This window comes from Cinclus cinclus, chromosome 13 (genome assembly GCF_963662255.1).
Source record: "Cinclus cinclus chromosome 13, bCinCin1.1, whole genome shotgun sequence".
Taxonomy (NCBI): Eukaryota; Metazoa; Chordata; class Aves; order Passeriformes; family Cinclidae; genus Cinclus; species Cinclus cinclus.
The window spans coordinates 20,876,006-20,896,378 of NC_085058.1; the positions used below are offsets into that span (position 1 = coordinate 20,876,006).

The 20,373-nt window shown below is 48.3% G+C and overlaps 1 protein-coding gene across 1 annotated transcript; it reads left to right on the top strand.

Moving 5' to 3' along the window:
* The first annotated feature begins 354 nt into the window (after positions 1 to 354).
* Positions 355 to 19,155, top strand: KIF23 (kinesin family member 23). Its single transcript, XM_062501165.1, has 23 exons — positions 355 to 365; positions 647 to 710; positions 1,474 to 1,602; positions 2,638 to 2,743; positions 4,076 to 4,212; positions 4,965 to 5,074; positions 6,047 to 6,217; positions 7,753 to 7,794; positions 9,129 to 9,241; positions 9,493 to 9,614; positions 10,024 to 10,126; positions 10,436 to 10,515; positions 10,601 to 10,720; positions 11,143 to 11,244; positions 12,029 to 12,203; positions 12,420 to 12,577; positions 12,828 to 13,001; positions 13,723 to 13,902; positions 15,482 to 15,712; positions 16,489 to 16,571; positions 17,154 to 17,235; positions 17,476 to 17,546; positions 18,396 to 19,155. The coding sequence occupies exons 1-23, from the start codon at positions 355 to 357 to the stop codon at positions 18,409 to 18,411; spliced, it is 2,580 nt and encodes an 859-aa protein (XP_062357149.1). The 3' UTR covers positions 18,412 to 19,155.
* Positions 19,156 to 20,373: the final 1,218 nt, after the last annotated feature.

Consider the following 20,373-nt stretch of genomic DNA (forward strand, 5'->3'; position numbering starts at 1 on the left):
GCCCTGCAAGCGACCTGCATTCCACATAATTTCCTGAAAGATCGGAACTGGGTGGATTAAAAAGGGGGGTGGGGGTGGGGGGGAGGGGAAAAACGAAGGAAAAAAAAAGGAAAACCCGGGCTCTGCCGGGGCCGGGATTCGAACCCGCAGCCCTCCCACCTCCACCACGCCCGCGCCTCGAACCGGCTCCCCCGAGCGTCGCCATGGCGACGCCGTGCGTGATGACGTCAGCGGGAGGGGCGCGCGCGCGCTGATTGGCCGGATTTGAATCGCGGCGGGCGCGCGGCGGCCGCTCGGTGCCAGCCCCGCAGCGCGAGCCCCGGGCCCTGTCACGACAGCGGCGACACCCGCGACATGAAGGCGGCGTGAGTGGCTCCGCAGGCCCCGGGGAGGCGGGGAGGCGGCGGCCTGGGCGTCCCCGGGGATGGGGCAGCTCCCGCCCCTCATGGCTGCCCCCGGTTCCCTTCCCTTCCCTTCCCTTCCCTTCCCTTCCCTTCCCTTCCCTTCCCTTCCCTTCCCTTCCCTTCCCTTCCCTTCCCTTCCCTTCCCTTCCCTTCCCTTCCCTTCCCTTCCCTTCCCTTCCCTTTTCTCATCCTCTCTTCTCCCTTTTTTTTCCCGGTGTTCCCTCACGGATCTCTCCCCTCAGTAGGGCCAAGACGCCGCGGAGGCCGAAGAAAGCCACGAACCCCGCGCTGAAGGACCCGGTGGGGGTGAGTGCGGAGTTCATCCCCAATTCCCTGTTTTCCACTTCCCAGAATTCCAGGGGTTATTGCCGGTTTTATCCCGAATTCCCTGTTTTCCCCAAAATTCCCGGGATTATTGCCGGGTTCATCCCGAATTCCCTGATTCCTAGCTTTCCAAATTTCCGGATTTATTGCGGAGTTCATCCCGAATTCCCTGATTCCTAGCTTTCCAAATTTCCGGATTTATTGCTGAGTTCATCCCGAATTCCCTTATTCCTAGCTCTCCAAATTCCCGGATTTATTGCCGGGTTTATTCCCAGGAGTATGCCCAGGTTTATTACCGGGTTTATCCCTGTTTCCCCAATCCCAGGTGTACTGCCGGGTTCATTCCCAGGTTCATTCCGAGGTTCATTCCCGGATTTCCCCCCCTAATCCCAGGTGTACTGCCCAGTTTCATTCCCAGTTTTTCCCAGTCTCAGGTGTACTCCGGGTTTCATTCCCGTTTTTTTCTCCCCCAATCCCAGGTGTATTCCCAGTTTCATTCTCAGTTTCATTCCCATTTTTCCCCCCAATCCCAGGTGTATTCCAGTTTCCATTCCCAATCCCAGTTGCATTCCCAGTTTCCATTCCCAATCCCATTCCCAATCCCAGTTTCCATTCCCAATCCCAATTTCCATTCCCAATCCCAATCCCAATTTCCATTCCCAATCCCAATCCCAGTTTCCAGTCTCATTCCCAGTTCCCGATCCCAGTTCCCAGTCTCATTCCCAGTTTCCATTCCCAATCCCAGGTGTACTGCCGGGTGCGCCCTCTCAGCCGCTCGGATCAGGAATGCTGCATCGAGGTCGTCAGCAGCACCACGGTGCAGCTCCATCCTCCCGAGGGATTCCGCGTGTTCCGCAACGGCGAGTACCGCGAGGTAACGCGGAATTCCCACCCAGAATTCCCCAATTCCCGCCCGGAATATCCAAATTCCCGCCCGGAATTCCCCAATTCCCGCCCGGAATATCCCAATTCCCGCCCGGAATATCCCAATTCCCGCCCGGAATTCCCCAATTCCCAGCCGGAATATCCCCAATTCCCGCCCGGAATTTCCCAATTCCCGCCCGGAATATCCCAATTCCCGCCCGGAATTCCCCAATTCCCAGCCGGAATATCTGAATTCCCGCCCGGAATTTCCGAATTTCCCCCTGGAATTCCCCAATTCCCGGCCGGAATATCCCAATTCCCGCCCGGAATATCCCAATTCCCGCCCGGAATTCCCCAATTCCCAGCCGGAATATCCGAATTCCCGCCTGGAATTCCCCAATTCCCGCCCGGAATTTCCGAATTTCCCCCCGGAATTCCCCAATTCCCGCCCGGAATTCCCCAATTCCCGCCCGGAATTCCCCAGTTCCTGCCCGGAATTCCAGGCTGCTTTTATTTTTTGACGAATTATTTGAATGAATTTTAACAGTTGTGAAATTTCAAGCTGGTTTCATTTTTTTAACAATTTTTTTTTAAATTAATTTTAATACTTCGGAATTTCAGGCTGATTTTATTTTATGAACCAGTGATTTTAATGAATTCTGAAGGAATTTCAACAGTTCTGAAATTTCAAGCTGGTTTTATTTTTTAATAAATTGTTTTAATGAATTATAAAGGGACTTTAACAGGAATAAAATCATGTTAAAATTTGTAATTGATATATTCATAATTCATATATATAATTCATATTTATAATTTATAATTCATTAAAAAAATAAAACCGACTTGAAATTTCAGACTGAAAACTGAAGCTGGACTTGGAAAAAAATCCAAAATAAATCAAATTCCATGAGGGAACAACTCCACTTTGGCCACAGTTGATGTTCCTTTGCTTGGATTCTGGGGGAGAAATTCAGGATTGGGAATTGTGGGATCCACTCTGGGATGTGGAGCTGGAATTCCAGGGTGGATTTCCCTCTCTTGGCAGATGCAGTATTCCTTCAAGGAAGTTTTTGGAACTCTGGTGGTGCAGAAGGAGCTCTTTGACGTGGTGGCCAAACCTCTGGTGGAGGATTTGATCCGGGGAAAAAACGGTGAGCAGAGTTCTTGTCCTGTCCCTCATTCCCAGGATTTCACCATTCCCAAGGTTTGGTTGGAATTGTGGCTCAGCTCCTCACACAAAATGGGATTTCACTTTTTCACTTCTCTCAGGCTCTTCCCTAGAAAGGATAAAGGATAATTAATTAGAGAATTGCATCCCACTGAAATTCCCAATCTGTTCCTGCTGTCCAAGCAGGGGAATCATTCCCTTGGAAGATTTTCATGGAATAGGAATCCTGGGATGCTTTGGGTGATCCAGTGTTCCCAAGGTTTGGTTGGAATTGTGGCTCAGCTCCTCACACAAAATGGGATTTCACTTCTCAAAAATGTGGCAAATATTTAATTAATTAGGGAATTGTAGCCCACTGAAATTCCCATTTTATTCCTGCTGTTCTAGCAGGGGATTTCAGCTTGGAGGGAGCCATTCCCTTGGAAGATTTTTATGGAATAGGAATCCTGGGATGGGAATGGATGATCCCGAGGTTTGGTTGGAACTGTGGCTCAGCTCCTCACACAAAATGGGATTTCATTTCTCTCGGGCTCTTCCTTCAAAGAAATGAAGGAAAAACTGGGGGAAAAAAAGGGCAAGTATTTAATTAACTTGGGAATTTCAGTGGTATATAATCCAAATCTATTCCGGCTGTTCAGGAATTTCTGGGGATTTCAGCTTGGAGGGAGCCATTCCCTTGGAAGATTTTTATGGAATAGGAATTCTGGGATGGGAATGGATGATCCAGTGCCATGGAAGTGTTGTTGGAGCAACCTGGCTTAGCAGGAGCTGTCCCTGCCTTTGGTAATGGAATTGTCTTTAAGGTCCCTTCCCACTCAAACCTTTCTGGAATTCCAGGAGTTAAGCATCCAAATCCTTCTCCCTGCTCTCACAAATTTTTCCTGCGGTCTTGTGGGAATTGCAAATTGCCAAATCAGAATTTCAGGCTTTTAGGAAAGCAAATTTCAACTCCTGAAAAAAGCAACAAATGGAAAAAAAAATAAAAGAAAAAAAGAAAAAAGCATCACTTCCTAGACCAACAAATATATGGGAAGGGCATTAAAGCTCATCCCATTCCATGGGCAGGGAAACTTGCCACTATCCCAGGAATAGTGGAATATTCCCATCCAGTCTGGAATATTCCAGGGATGGAACAACCTGTGCCAGGGCTGATCAGTGACTCTTGGAGAGGCTGATGGATATTCATCAGCACTCCGGATGGTGTGGAATATTTGAGGTGGAATTTTTAAATTTTTTCCCCCCCCCCCCCCCCTCTCCAATCCCATTGATCCCTCCTTTTTTCCCTGTGTTTTTTTTTCTTTTCTTTTTTCCCCAGGTCTCCTGTTCACCTATGGAGTGACAGGCAGTGGGAAGACCCACACCATGACAGGATCTCCTGGGGATGGGGGGCTCCTGCCCCGCTGCCTGGCCATGATCTTCAACAGCATCGGCCCCTTCCAGGCCAAGAGATTCGTGAGTGGCTCCCCAAAATCCCTGGATTTCTGCTCCAAACCTGCCACTGGAAGGCTTGGAAGAGTTTAAAAAAAATAAAATAAATAAATAAATCCCAACTCTAGGGTCTTGGTTTCGAAAGGGAATGGATTTCTGGGAACGCTTCGTGGTTTGGTGTTTATTCCTCAAGTCCATCCTAGGAAAAATCTGTTCAAAACACATGGGAAGGAATCCAGCCAGGAATGTTTCAGTGCTGCTGGTCAAGGTGTTCCCTTCCTCGTTAGGATGGGTGATTAATGAGCGTATCTTTAATTAATTAGGCAGTTGTATCCCACTGAAATTCCCAATTTATTCCTGCTGTCCTAACAACTGATTTCAACATGGAGGAAGCCATTCCATGGCTTTTTTTTTTTTTCCTGCTGGAAACAATGAAAAACACTGGTTTGGTGCTCCATATTTCCATATCATTCCACTTAATTGCAGTAATTCCCATAAATCCAAAAATTATTTATCTCCTCGTGAAATTATGGAAATTTTTCCAAAGGTATGCCTAAAATTAACTGAAATAATCCTGGAATTCTCATCCTTGAGAGCTTTAACAATATTTTGCAAATTGTTTCTGTCAGATCTTGCTGGATCAAGCACCCGTGAGGGGAATGCTATTAATAAATTAATAACAGCCTAATCAGACTAATTAATTAATGAAATAATGCTTTGTTGGCCAGCACCTGGATGTTGGAATTGGCTGAAATTCCTGGTTTTTTTTCCCTCAGGTTTTCAAGCTGGATGACAAGAATGGGGTGGATGTGCAGAGCGAGGTGGAGGCTCTGCTGGAACGCCAGAGGAGAGAAGCCCTGCCCATCCCAAAAACTCCAGCTGGGAAGTGAGTGGGAATATTCCGGGAATAGCAGAGGGAATTTATTCCCTAGAAATGGGATTTCACTTCTCTTGGGCCCTTCCCTTGAAGAAATTGAAAGAAAACTTGGCTGGGGGGAAAAAAAAGGGCAAATATTTAATTAATTAGGGAATTGTATCCCACAGAAATTGCCACTCTGTTCCTGCTGTTCTAACAGGAGATTTCAGCTTGGAGGGAGCAATTCCATAGCTTTTATTCCTGAGTTTTTGTCCTTTTTCCCCTCAGGATTTTGGACCTTTTCCCCCTCAGGATTTTGGACCTTTTTCCCCTCAGGATTTTGGACCTTTTTCCCTCAGGATTTTGACCTTTTCCCCCAGAATTCCAACCATGCAATTTCCTCTGTTGGATCATGGAATCCCCTCCATGGGATCATGGAGTTCCAACCATGGAATTCCCTCTGTTGGATCATGGAATTCCTTCAGTTGGATAATGGAATTCCAGCCGTGGAGTTTCCTCTATTGGATCATGGAGTTCCAACTACGGAATTCCCTCTGTTCAGTCATGGAATTCCAACCATGAAGTTCCCTCCATTGGATCATGGAATTCCCTCAGTTGGATAATGGAATTCCAGCCATGGAGTTTCCTCTGTTGGATCATGGAGTTCCAACCGTGGAGTTCCCTCCATTGGATCATGGAATTCCCTCTGTTTGATCATGGAGTTCCTCCTGTGGAATTCCCTCCATTCCATCATGGAATTCCAATCATGGAGTTCCCTCCACTGGATCATGGAATTCCCTCAGTGGGATCATGGAGATCCAACCGTGGAATTCCCTCAGTTGGATCATGGAATTCCAGCTCCCGGCCCTGCACAGGTCCCCCCACAAAAAGCGGAATTTCGCTCCTTTCCCCACCCAACCCCACGGATCTTCCCCGAGCTGCCCTGGCACGTCCCGTCTCCCTGGGAATTCCATCTCCCAAATCCCTCTTGCTTCCCCTCAGGAGGCAGCTGGATCCCGAATTTGCCGACATGATCGATGTCCAGGATCAGTGCCGGGTGGAGGAGGTGGACGAGGACAACGTCTACGGCGTCTTCGTGTCCTACATCGAGATCTACAACAACTACATCTACGACCTGCTGGAGGAGGCTCCCCTGGACTCCATCAAACCCAAGTGAGTCCGGGAATCCCAAAAAAAAAAAAAAAAAAAAAAAACAAACCAAAATTCGGAATTGCGTTTCCCAGCCTAGGCTTGGGAATCGGCACCAAACCTCTGGAAAAGGGGGATGAGGATGATGTTTGCGGTGTCTCCGTTTCCTATCCCGACGTCCGCCGTGTCCTTTGAGCCCATCCAAACCCAGGGAGTTTGGGAATTCCCAGATTTCCAATCCTGGCAGGAATTTCTAGGATCTCCACCATGGAATTTTTGGTTCTAAACTTAGGGAGCTTGCCTCACAATTCCCGGATTTTCAGTCCTGGGAGGATTTTCTAGGATTTCCACCATGGTTTTTTTTTGGTTCTTACCTTAGGGAGCTTGCCTCAGAATTCCTGGGAATCCAAATCCTGGTAGGATTTTCTAGGATTTTCTCCGTGTTTTTTTTTTATTTCTAACCTTGGGGAGCTTGGCTCAGAATTCCTGGGAATCCCAGTCCTGGGAGGATTTTCTAGCATTTCTTCTGTGTTTTTTAGTTCTAACCTTAGGGATCTTGACTCAGAATTCCCAGATTCCCAATCCTGGCAGGATTTTCTAGGATCTCCACCATGGTTTTTTTTTTTGGTTCTAACCTTAGGGAGCATGGCTCAGAATTCCTGTGAATCCCAGTACTGAGAGAATTTTCTTGGATTTTCACCATGTTTTTTTTTTTAGTTTTAACCTTAGGGAGCTTGGCTCGGAATTCCTGGGAATCCCTGTTAGAAACACAGGGAAAAGAATCCATACAGGAATGTTTCACTGCTGATGGCCGTGGTGCTCCCTTCCTCATTAGGCTGGGTGATTAATAAGCAAATATTTAATTAATTAGGCAATTGTATCCCGCTAAAATTCCCAGTCTATTCTAACAGGTGATTTCAACTTGGAGCAAACCATTCCATAATTTTTTTTTTTCCCCTGGAAACAGTGCAAAACATTGGTTTGTTTCCATGTTATTCCTAATGGTATCAGTAATTTCCAGAAAATCAGAAATTAGGGGTATTTTTTAGGGGTATTTTTTTTTTTTTAGGAATATTTTGGGATTCTTTTTCTTTGGACATTTTTTAGGGGTATTTTGTGATGTCTAAAAATCAGTAGGAAAAATCTGCAAATTCCTCTTGGAATCTATGGATTGAAATTCCAACTCCATTAAAGGAGCCCCTCAGTTCTGTGTTAATTAAAGAGTGGTTGATTAACAAAGACTAACGAAGGCAAAGCCAACTGGGAGCTGTCTCCAGGGTCCTCATTCCAGAAGGATTTGAATCTCTGGGAATGCTTTTAAAACCACTCAGTGTTTAAAAACATTTTAAAATAAAATGGCTTTTTAAACATTAAAATTTTGATTAAATTCTTAAATATTAAAAAAAATAGAAAAAAATATTGAAAGGTGCTTATTGCCAAAGCCCATCTTAAAAAAAAAAAAAAAAAAAAAAAGGGATTCTTTCTCCTGGAAGCTGCAGTGTGGAAAAATTTGAGGCAGAAATGAAGGTTTTAATTTTTTTTCCCCATTTTTTTGGTAGGTGGAACAGTTGCAACACTCCTGTGAGAAATGGAGACTTTGTGTATGTGTCCAATGTCTTCTTCCCATTATCCCACTGCTGTTTGCCTTGAGTAGAAGCAGAAAATTCCCTGCCTTTCCTTGCTTCCCTAGGAAATCTAGGATGCTCTCCTTGCTTCTGTGTGCTTGTAGAAAAGCAATAGCTGCCACCAAAGCAATTAATTGCAATTAAATAGCTGCTAATTAGAGCAGTAGTTGGAGTGTCACTAATCCTGGCTGTGTGTTCGTGTCCTGTATTCCCTCTTCCAGCTTTTAGATGGATAATTGACATTTTCCTCTCAGAATTTTGGATTATTTTTCCTCTCAGAATTTTGGATTATTTTTCCCCTCAGAATTTTGGATTATTTTTCCCCTCAGATTTTTGGATTATTTTTCCCCTCAGAATTTTGGATTATTTTTCCCCTCAGAATTTTGGATTATTTTTCCTCTCAGAATTTTGGATTATTTTTCCCCTCAAAATTTTGGATTATTTTTCCCCTCAGAATTTTTTGCCCTTTTACCTCAGAATTTTTGGACGTTTCCCCCTCAGAATTTTTTTTATGTTTCCCTCTCAGAATTTTGACCTCTTCCACCTGAATTTTGACAATTTTTCCCTAAGAATTTTGGATTATTTCCCCTCGGAAATTTTGGACATTTTTCCCTCAGAATTTTTGGACACACTGCCCTCAGTTTTGGATTATTTTCCCCTCAGAATTTTGGTTTAATTTCCCTCAGAATTTTGGATTATTTTCCCTCAGCATTTTTTGCCCTTTTCCCTCAGAATATTTGGACCTTTCCCTCTCAGATTTTGTTTTATGTTTTCCCCTCAGAATTTTTACCTTTACGTCCTGAATTTTGGCAGTTTTTCCCTCCGAATTTTGGATGATTTCCCCTTGGAATTTTTGGAGACTTTCCCCTCAGAATTTTTGGACATTTCCCCCTCAGATGTTTTTGACCCCTTTTCCCTTGGAATTTTGGATTATTTTTTCCCTCGGAATTTTGGATTTTTTTTTTCTCCCTCTGAATTTTTGGACACTTTTCCCCTTGGAATTTTTGGACACTTTTCCCCTCGGAATTTTTGACATTTCCCCCTCAGAATTCCAAATTTTCCCCCTCAGAATTTTTCCCCCTGAATTTTGTAGTTTCCCCTCCGAATTCCAAATTCTTCCCCTCAGAATTTTTCCCTTTCTCCCCTGAATTTTGTCGTTTCCCTTCAGAATTCTGAATTTTCCCCCTCAGAATTTTTCCCTTTTCCCCCTGAATTTTGCCCTCCACAAAGATCTGCGTGGCAGCAATCTTCCCACAGAACTCCACCCTAATAGGATTTATTTATTTTCCCTTTTTCCCATTATCCCAAAGACCTCCCCAGTCCAAAATCCTTCGGGAAGACCAGAACCACAACATGTACGTGACGGGCTGCACCGAAGTGGAGGTCAAATCCACAGAGGAAGCTTTTGAAGTCTTTTGGCGAGGTAAAAAAAAAAAACAACTTTGGAATTCCAGGCTGTTCCCACATCCCATCCCCTTAAACATTTATCCACCAGCCGGGAAATTCCGCTGGATCAGCTCCATCCAACCTTAGACCCTTCCAGGGATGGAGCATTTAGGGTTTCACCATTCCCAGTATCCCAGTGTTGGTAATAATAATGATGATGATGCTGGTGGAGGTGGGAGTTTTGGGATAGCAGCAGGAATTTTTTGGGAATTTGGGGTGTCTGAGCAGGGCAGAAGAAGCGGCGGATCGCAAACACGCAGCTGAACCGGGAATCCAGTCGCTCCCACTCCGTGTTCATCATCAAACTGGCACAGGCTCCTCTGGATGCTGATGGGGACAACGTCCTCCAGGTCAGTTCTGGGATTTTCCAGGAGAATTTTATGGGATTTACCTCGGAAACAGCTCCTGTGCCTTAAGTTTGGAGGTTTTTTTTTTTTTTTTTTTTTTTGGAGGAGTTAATCATAAATTTGGTGTTAAAACAGAAGGTGAAGGTGCTGGTTGGTTTTCACCTTTTCCTTTGTTTGGGAATGTCAAATGTTGGGAATTTGAATGATCCAACAGAGCTTTGAATCCTGAGGCAGAAGGGATCTGCCAAATTTCCCCCAAAAAACCAAAAAAGCTGTATCCAACACATTCTTTGGAAGTGTTTTTTTATTTTTTTTTTGTTTCTTTGTTTTTTTTTTTTTTTGGGATGAGGCATCCCCCCCAGTTCCCTTTGGAGGGAATATGGAGGGATCCAGGATTTCTTCTGTATCCCAGGAAAAGGAGCAGATCACCCTGAGCCAGCTGTCCCTGGTGGATCTGGCAGGAAGTGAGAGAACCAACAGGACCAAAGCCGAGGGGAACAGGCTGCGGGAGGCAGGTAGGAACCCCCGGAGCACCCTGCTAATTAACCCTGCTAATTAAGCTCCTGCTAATCCTTTCTCCTAAGGAAGAACCCCAGGAATTCTTGAAGTGCTCTGTTAGGATTTGATGACCTTAAATCTTCCCATTTGGAAACCACAAGTTTGCAGCAGCACTTCTGCCACTTCAGTTAATTAGAGCAGTTATTAACAAATATTGTTAATTAGGCAGTTTATTCTTCTGAATAACTTGGGAACGTGATCCAAGGGCTGCTCATGGAGCTTTTTTTTCCTTGTGTGTGGTTTTTTTTTTGTTTTTTTTTTTTTAGGGAATATCAACCAGTCATTGATGACTTTAAGGACGTGCATCGAGGTTCTGCGGGAAAACCAATTGTATGGAACGAACAAGGTGGGCAGCCCTTCCCTAATTACCCTTGGATTTGATCACCTGGATAAGGAAAACTCACTGGATTTTCCCTGGCCTTTATTCCCAGATGGTTCCATACAGAGATTCCAAACTGACTCATCTCTTCAAGAACTATTTCGATGGAGAGGGGAAAGTTCGGATGATTGTGTGTGTGAATCCCAAGGCTGAGGACTACGAGGAAAGCCTGGTAAATTCCCTTTTCCATTCCCTCCTGCTCTTCTTTTCCCCTGGATTCTTGTACTCCAAGAGACATAAGGAATTATAATTGCTGTTCGAGCGCTTCGATTATAATTTTGTGGGATAAATCTGCTCTCCGAATTTTATTTTTCCTTTTAATAACACACCTGCTCCGTGCTTGGAAAGTGGGAAAATGTTCCTTCCTCCCAAAACTCCCATATTTAGGCGTTTAATCCCTCCTATTCCAAGAATTCCACCTGTGGAGTTGCGGCTCCTTGTGCGTGCAGCTTTCTGGAAGATCCCAAACCGCAGCTGCCGACTCCTCGCGATTCCAGCCGGATTAATTCCTCCTTTCCCAACTTAATGACTCAACCCCCTTCTCCCAGTCCCGGACCCGGGTGCTCCTGGTGTTTTTTCCTTGTTTCCTTGCAGCAAGTGATGCGTTTTGCAGAGATGACCCAGGAGGTGGAGGTGGCCAGGCCCGTGGACAGACCCCTGTGCGGGCTGACCCCGGGACGGCGCCTCCGGAACCAGGCATTCCGAGAGGAGCTGGCCCGAAAACTGGAGCTCAGGGGAGGCCCCGTGGGAGCAGGTGAGGGATGGGCCAGGGGATTCTGCTCTTGGAATGTTCACCTGGGCAAAGAGGAGGAGTCAAGGAAAATTTAAAGCAGCTTTCCAGGGTTCAAATGGGCTCTTCAGGAGGGTTGGAGAGGGATTTGGGGTAAGGGATTGGGGGATAGGACACAGGGAATGGTTTACCATTTGGGAAAGGGGAGATTGGGGTGGAATTCCTGGCTGGGAGGGTGGGGAGGGGCTGGGCTGGAATTCCCAGAGGAGCTGTGGCTGCCCCTGGATCCCTGGAAGTGCCCAAGTCCAGGTTGGAATGTGGGACAGTGGGAAGTGTCCCTGCCCATGGAATGGGATCACTTTAAGGTCCTCTCCGACCCAAACCATTCCATTATTCCAGCAGAGTTTTATGTTAGGAATTAAATTTTAAACCAATTCCACTGAGTCTTAACTGTGCCAGAGGAACCTCTGGGAGCTGCTGCTCTTCCCTCTTCAGTGTCCCTGTGGAGGTTTCCAAGGAATTCCATGGGACTGGGATGAATCCATGGTCCCAGTATTGCAGCTCCTGACAGGAAATTGTGCCAAGGAAATTATGGGATGTTCCTGGACCTTCAGGACCTGCTTTTAGTAAAACAAGGAACCAAGGATGTCACATTTAATCCTTTCCCATCCATCACCTCTTTGGAAACCCATATCCAAATTCATCAACCATTCCCAGTTTTCCACCATCCTGCTGATGGAATTTTCCCATCCTGCAGGACCAGAGGAGCCATCTGCTGCTGAGCTGTTTTTCCAGAGCTTCCCTCCCCTGCCTTCCTGCGAGCTCTTGGATATCAATGATGACCAAACTCTCCCAAAACTGATCGAGGCCCTGGAGCAGCGCCACAAAATGAGGCAGATGCTGGCAGAGGAATTTGCCAAAAACGGTAGGAATTTGCCCCAGATTGGAACATCAGGACAAAACTCAGATTTGGTGCCCTTAATATTCCTCAAAGGATCCCCCTTGCCCCAGTTTTCTTGTTTAGATTGATTGTTTCAACCTTTTCAGTGAGGAATTGGTTGGGGAAAACAAAGTTTTGGATGTTCTGGAGATAAGGGGGGAGATTAAAGATAAAATAGAAAATATCCGAATTTTCTTCCAGTTCTTGCCTTTAAAACAATGCTGCAAGAATTTGACTCTGGTGTGGCATCCAAGGAAAATTATATCCAAGGAAAACTGGCTGAGAAGGAGAAAACCATCACAGGGCAGAAGACAGAGCTGGAACGTCTGGAGAAGAAGATTAAAACCTTGGAATACAAGGTCAGCTGGATCATTTTGGGGCACAAATCCCTTGTTTGTTTTTTTTAATGGATCATTTAACAAATTTAGGAATAAATATTCTGGGGGGAACTCTAAATGAATTTTTTTTTTGTTTTTTTTAACGAGGCGAAGCTTTTAAAACACTCAAAACGAGCAATTTAGAATTAGAGACTCGCCGGCGGAAATGCAAACAGGAATTCCTGGATCAGAAGGTTGTGTTCCCATCCAAATCCTTCCTCTCTTGTCACAGATTGAGATTTTGGAGAAGACAGCCACGATTTACGAGGAGGACAAGAGGAACCTGCAGCAGGAGCTGGAGAGCAAGAGCCAGAAGCTGCAGCGGCAGGCGTCGGACAAGAGGAGGCTGGAGGCCAGGCTGCAGGGAATGGTGGCTGAGACCTCCCTCAAGTGGGAGAAGGAATGTGTGAGTGCAGGAAAAGAGGGATGAGGTTGTCTGGGATTTGGGGGTTTGGGGTGTGGGGGTGTTCTTAAGGAGGGGGGTTTGTTGTTTTGGTTGGTGTTTGTGGGGATTCGGGGTTGGAAATTGCTGTGTGTGTTTGTGGAGGTTCTTGGGAAGGTCTGCTGGGGGAAGGGAGGAGAGGAGTTAAGGGAAAGGGATTAAAAATGGAAGGGAAAGGAATTGAGGGGAAGGAAAGGAATTGAGGAAGAGAAAAGGGAAAGGAAAGGGAAAGGAAGGGAAAAGGAAAGGAAAGGAAAGGAAAGGAAAGGAAAGGAAAGGAAAGGAAAGGAAAGGAAAGGAAAGGAAAGGAAAGGAAAGGAAAGGAAAGGAAAGGAAAGGAAAGGAAAGGAAAGGAAAGGAAAAAGAATGTGAGTGGAAGGGAAGGCAAAGAAGGAAAGCAAAGGAACAGCTGGAGGGGTCAGGCTCTGCTCCCAGGGAACAGGGACAGAGGAGAGGGAACTGCCTCAGGCTCAATACTGGGAAAATTCCCTCCTGGAAAGGGTTGTAAACATTGGAACTGCCCAGGGAGGTTTGGAATCCCCATCCCTGGAGGTCTCCAAGGATCACCTGGACGTGGCACTCAGGGCTCTGGGCTGGGTTCAAGTCCCAGCTTGGACTCTCTGATCCTGGCATTTTTTCCAGGCTCAGCAATTCCATGTTTCCATGGCTTTCCCTGTCCCTGCAGGAGCGGCGGGTGGCAGCCAAGCAGCTGGAGATGCAGAACAAACTGTGGGTGAAGGATGAGAAGCTGAAGCAGCTCAAGGCCATCGTCACCGAGCCCAGAGTGGAGAGACCCGAGAGGCCTTCCCGGGAAAGGGATCGGGAAAAGCCTCTCCCGAGATCCGTGTCTCCTTCCCCCGTGCCCGTGAGTCACTCCCAAGCCTTCTGGATTTAGGAATCAGCATTTTTAAGGATGAAGTGCAGGGATTTTAATCATTAGTAGCCCCCGAGCACAGAGTTGGAGCAGCTTGCTTTGAATTCCTTGTCTGCTGTTCGTTCTTCATCCGTTTTCTCCTCCACCTGCTGATATCCACAGGAACGGGAAATCCCTGGATCTGTCTGTCCCTGTGTCACGCTGATGTTTCCCTTCTCCCCAGAACTGTGGTGTCCCTGCTGAAGTTTGGTCCCAGAGTTTAGAGCAGCTTGAATTCCCTGTGTCCTGTTTGTTCTTCATCCATTCTCCCACCTCCTGATATCCTTAGGAAGGGGGGAAATCCCTGGATTTTTCTGTCCCTGTTCGCTTGGAGTCTCCTGTGTCTCACTGCTCTCTCCCTTCTCCCCCAGAGCTGCGGTGACCCCGCTGAGCCTGGGGACAGCCGGGTGGCCCCGCGGGTGCCCAGGCGCTCCAACTCTTGCAGCAGCATCTCTGTGGCCTCCTGTGTGCTGGAGTGGGAGCAGAGAGGCCCTTCCTGCGAGCCAGCCAGCATTCCCAAATCCAGGAATAAAGCGGGAGCGGAGCCGGCCTCGGCCTGGCCCAGCCCCGCCAGGAGGAGAGGGATGTGCTGGAGCCGAGTGCTGGAGGTGCCCAGGGATAGAGAGGAGCTAGAGCAGGAAGAGGATCCGTGCAGCAGGGTTAGTCCTGGCCTAGTGGGGTTGAGCCTGGCTTAAAGGTGCTCTGCCCTTGAGCCCGGCTTTACAGTTCTCTGCCCTTGAGCCCCCCTAACGTAGAGTAGAGCTGAGCTGTCTCTAATGTGTCCTGCTGGTCCCAGACTGAGCCAGGCTGCTCTTGCCTCCCTCTTGGTGTTTGCAGCTTCCTTGGAAGTTGAGAATTCCCACTTTTAGGGAGCTCTGAGGTGGCTGCACTCTGCTCTAGCCGTGGGTGTCCTCGTGTCTTTCCCGGCGTTTCCCTTTCCTGGTGTTTCCCAGTGTTTCCTTTTTCCTTTTCCTGGCCTTTTCCTTTCCCTGTGTCTCCCTTTTTCTCTCCCTTCGTGTCTCCTCCAACCTCTGCTGCAATTGTGCCCGTTCCTGGTGCTCATTCCCTGTTTTCATTCCCGGTGCCCATTCCCTGTTCCCAGTCCCAGGGCGCTCCTGCAGCGGCTCCGCTGCGGCCGCAGCGTTCCCGCAGTGCCGGGGAGCGCTGGGTGGATCCCCGGCCCCCATTTTCTGTTCCCATTCCCAGTTGCCCATTCCCAGTTACCCATTCCCTCTCTCCCATCATTCCCAGGGTGCTCCGGCGGCTCCGCTACGGCCGCGGCGTTCCCGCAGTGCCGGGGAGCGCTGGGTGGATCCCCGGCCCCCATTTTCTGTTCCCATTCCCAGTTGCCCATTCCCAGTTACCCATTCCCTCTCTCCCATCATTCCCAGGGTGCTCCGGCGGCTCCGCTGCGGCCGCGGCGTTCCCGCAGTGCCGGGGAGCGCTGGGTGGATCCCCGGCCCCCATTTTCTGTTCCCATTCCCAGTTGCCCATTCCCAGTTACCCATTCCCTCTCTCCCATCATTCCCAGGGTGCTCCGGCGGCTCCGCTGCGGCCGCGGCGTTCCCGCAGTGCCGGGGAGCGCTGGGTGGATCACCGGCCGCCGTCCCACGTGCCCACGGAGACGCTGCTGCAGCCGCGCGTGCCCAGGGCCATCACCGTGGACTCGCCCAGCGAGCGAGCCCTGGCCAGGTGTGACCGGTACCTGCTGACCCACCAGGAGCTCGCCTCCGACGGAGAGATCCAGACCAAGCTCATCAAGGTGACCTCGGGGATCAACCTCGGGAATCTCGCCTTGGAGTCGCCGAAACGTAGCTAAAATTGCCCAAGGAATTCCTGGATGTGGCGCAATGGGATCCACAATTAGTGCTCGGGGTTTGTTTGGGACGAGGTTGAGATCCGGACCGAGCTCATCGAAGTGACCTTGGGGATGTTGGGAATCTTGGGAATGTGGCGTTGGAATTGCTGGAATTTAGTTCGGAGTTTTTCACTGTTGGGTTCCGTGATTTATGGATCCCGCGGTCCATGAATCCCGTGATTTGTTGAATTCCATGGTTTGTGGGATTCCATGATTTGTGCGCCCCATTGTCCATGAATCCCATGGTTTGGAATTCCATGGTTTGTGGAATTCTATGATTTGTGGATCCCATGGTCCATGAATCCCATGAATTGTGGATCCCGTTGCCCATTAATTCCGTGATTTGTGGAATCCCATGATTTGTGGAATTCTATGGTTTGTGGAATTCCATGATTTATGGAATTCCATGAATTGTGGATCCCATTGTCCATGAATCCCATGATTTATGGAATTCCATTGTTTGTGGAATTCCATGCTTTGTGGCATCCCATGATTTGTGCATTCCATGACTTGGGATCCCATGATTTGTGCATTTTCCCGTGGAAAAAGGCAACAATCCATTGGCAGTGGAATGGGACGAGTTTATTTGTGTCCGTATCCCTTGGGGCTGGAATTCTGGGATGAATCCCGGCGCTGTTCCCATCCCAATCCTGCTTTTCCTTGTCCTTTTCCCATTCCAGGGGGACGTGTTCAAGACCAGGGGTGGGGGCCAGGCCGTGCAGTTCACGGACATCGAGACCCTCAAGCAGGAATCTCCCACCGGGTGAGTCCAGCCTCTGGAATTCCTGGAGTTCCCAAAATTCCAGTGGTGAAACCTTTCATTTGAGCTTCTGGAATGGTGGAATTCCCAAGGTTCCAATGATGGAACCTTTCATTTGAGCTTCTGGAATCTTGGAATTCCCAAAATTCCAGTGGTGAAACCTTTCATTTGAACTTCTGACATTCCCAAAATTCCAGTCATGGAACCTTTCATTTGAGCTTCTGGAAATCCCAAAATTCCAGTGGTGGAGCTTTTATTTTGAGCTTCTGGAATTCCAGAATTCCCAGGGTTCCAATGATTGAACCTTTCATTTGAGCTTCTGGAATTGTGGAATTCCCAAAATTCCAATGGTGAAACCTTTCATTTGAGCTTCTGGAGTTGTGGAATTCCGGATGCGCGCATGGAACCTCTTCCGATCCAATAGGAAAATCCAACTTGAAATCCCATAAACTTGGAGAATTTTATGGCTGCTGGAGCTGCTGGATCCAAGGTTTTTTAGGGAAGAATAAAAGAGCTTTTCCAGTGTGTTGGAATGTGGCCAGTCCCACGAGGTTTGAGCTGTAATTCCGTGAATTCCCGTTCCAGGCGGAAGCGCCGCTCGTCCCCTCCCAGGCCCGACCCTGCCGGGGACACCGCGGACTCGGAATGGACGGATGTGGAAACCAGGGTGAGCCGGGAATGTCATCCTGGATCCTGGAATTCTGGGATGGAGCAGGCTGGGAGGCAACTTCAGCTCATCCCAATCCAGCCATTCCATGGGCGCTTCCCAGTATCCCGGGCTGCTCCGTGCAGCCTGGCCTCGGGCGTTGCAGGGCTGGGGATCCAAACCCCTCTGGATGAGGATTTGGGAATGCTGGGAGCTGGGAATGGTGGGAAGGGGCGGATCCTGACTTTGGTGTATTCCCAGTGTTCCGTGGCCGTGGAGATGAGGGCGGGATCGGCGCTGGGACCGGGATTGCAGCACCACGCCCAGCCCAAGTGAGTGCTCCTGGGATTCTTTCCTGACATTTCCAAAATTTGGGAATGTTTTCCCACCCCCCACCTGTTCTGCCCTTCCCACTTTGGGTTTGCATTCCCAGCTGGAATAGGGTTGGGAATGCCCTGGATTCCCTCTCCTGCTCCTTTAAGCTTTTGTTCATGTTCTCCATTGAGAAATTCCAGTTTTTTGGAATTGGGAAATTCCAATTTCTCAGGATTGGGAAATTGCGGTTTCCTGGGGCTCCAGTTCCCTGTGGGAGAGAGGGAGCTGTGGTGGAATTCCTGCTAAAATTCCAACTACATCATTATGGAGTCACTAAGGAAGCATTGAGAATTCCCTCTTTCCCAAATTATTAATGAAGCATCCCTGGGAATTCCAGCTCCACGCTCAGCCCAAGGGAGTGCTCCTGGAATTCTTTCCTGACATTTCCAAAATTTGGGAATGTTTTCCCCCCAACTTTGCTGCCCTTCCCACTTTGGGTTTGCATTCCCAACTGGAATAGGGTCGGGAATGCCCTGGATTCCTTCTCCTGCCCCTTTAACCTCTTGCTCACATTATCCACTGGGAGATCCCAGTTTTTTGGGATTCCAATTCCCCGTGGGAAGAGGGAATTGAGGAATTGGAATCCACCTTTGTTTGCTGCTCCTGCTGCCTACAAACACAAGGAAAACACCGGAATTTTTTGAGTTTTAAATGTTGGATTTTTTTAGGAGATGTGGGTGGGGAATTGGGAGTGCAAAAACCTGGGAATGGCAGGGAGGGGGGGGGGGGGGGTGTTGAGGGTTGGCTGCTCCAAAAATTCCTCTGGATAAATCCTGAAAGTTCTCTGTGGCTCTTTCCCATTGCAGGCGCAGGAAACCCTGAATTTTTCCTGCTGGAATCCTGGATTTTCCCAGCCTGAGGAATTCTCTGCTGCCACTGCTCCTCAGGAGCTGCTTTGTGCTCATTCCCAGAGGTTTTTTTAGGGAAGTTGGGAAATTATTCCATAGGTGATCCCAAAGAAGTTCTGCATGGATCCATCCTCTTCCATAGATTTAGGGAAATCCTAAAGGTCCCTCTGGAATTCCAAACGGAGCTGGATCCTTACAGACCGAGCCACCGGGCTTTTCCCTGGGAGATTTTTCCAGCTTTTTCCCAGTTGTTTTTTTTTTTTAGTCCCAAATCCATCTTTTTCTGGTCATTCCCTCTTTTTTTGGGAGACCCAACCGCTGCTATTCCGAGCTGCAGTCCAGCACTTTAAGGGTGTTTTTTTGGCCATTCCCGATTTTACTGGAACCAGGAAAAACTTGGGAATACGGGTTTCTTCTGGCAAAAATGAATTTGGAATATTTAAAGTGTCACTGATCTGTCAGAGTATTCCAGAGTCACCCAAAATCCTGGGAGCAGTGGGAATTCACATCCCACCTGCTCTTTGGGGTGTCAGGGGAAACTGTGGAATGTTTTCCATGTGGGAATGGGGGGAAAAGAAAAGGGGATTTCCTCACAGATCGGGTGGGAATTGTCTCTCTGTGTGTCCCTGCAAGGTGTTCAATAAATCCTTTTATTCCAAAGCCTCTTCCTGGTTTTCAGGGAATTCCGAGGGGAGCAGCTTCCCTGGCTTTGCAGGAAAGTGGGAGCAGAGGTGTTTTTTGGGATGTTAAATCCTGGGATCTGCTTGGATCCTGAGGTGGGGTTGGGATAATTTTATCCTCAAATTCCCACCAAAGGGAATTTCGGGATATTTTGAGGGATTGCCTCGATCCAAGAGGTTCCAACCCATGGAAAATCTTCCCGAGGTTTGGAATCCTCAAATCCCAAAATGGTTTGGATTGGGATTGGAAGGAGGTTTAAAGCTCATCCCAAGGACAGGGACATTTCCCACTATCCCAGGTTGCTCCAAGCTGGCCTTGAACATTCCAGGGATCCAGAGGCAGCCACAGCTTCTCTGGGTATCCCAGCCCAGCCAGGAATTGTTTCCCAATATCCCATCCATCCCTGTGTCCTGTCCCTTATCCCAAATCCCTCTCCAGCTCTCCTGGAGCCCCCTTCAGGCTCTGAGGATTCCCTGGGTCCTTCCCTTTTCCAGGTGAACATTCCCAGCTCTCCCAGCCTGACTGCAGAACCTCTGGAATTTCTCCAACAGCTCCGGGTCCTGGGATTCCTGGACAGAGCTCAGGGGGGGGACAAAGGGAGAGGTTTTCCAACTGCTGCAGAATTCCATGAGCTCCAGAGACGGCTCCTGGCTGGATCCACGGGAAGCAGCTCTCCCGGAGCGCCGCTAGATGGGGTGGGAAAACCACGGGAATGGCGCCGCGTCCCGGGCATAGGGAACGAGTCCCTGGAAAATCCCTGCTCCCGTCCCTGCTCCTGCCCCTTGCTGCTCCCCTGTGGGAGGGTTGGGATTGGGATTGGGATTGGGATTGGGATTGGGATTGGGATTGGGATTGGGATTGGGACTGGGATAAACACCAGGAATGGGAGCACCAGGCTCACTTCCCAGTGGGAATCAGGCATTGCCCTGGGATAGGGAATGAGTCCTTGGAATGTCCCTGCTCCCCTGTGGGGGGACTGGGATTGGGACTGGGATTGGGACTGGGAAAACCACAGGAATGGTGCCACTTCCCGAGCCTTTCCCTGCCCTGGGATAGGGAATGAATCCCTGCTCCCCTCCCTGCTCCTGCCCCTTGCTGCTCCCCTTTGGAGGAAAAACTGGGATTGGGACTGGGATCAGTATTGGGATTGTGATAGGGATAACCACTGGAAATGATGGAAAACTCTGGGAAAGGCTCGGATTGGTGGGATAGAATGAGCTCATCAATCATTAATCAGGAGCCATCTCTTGGATTT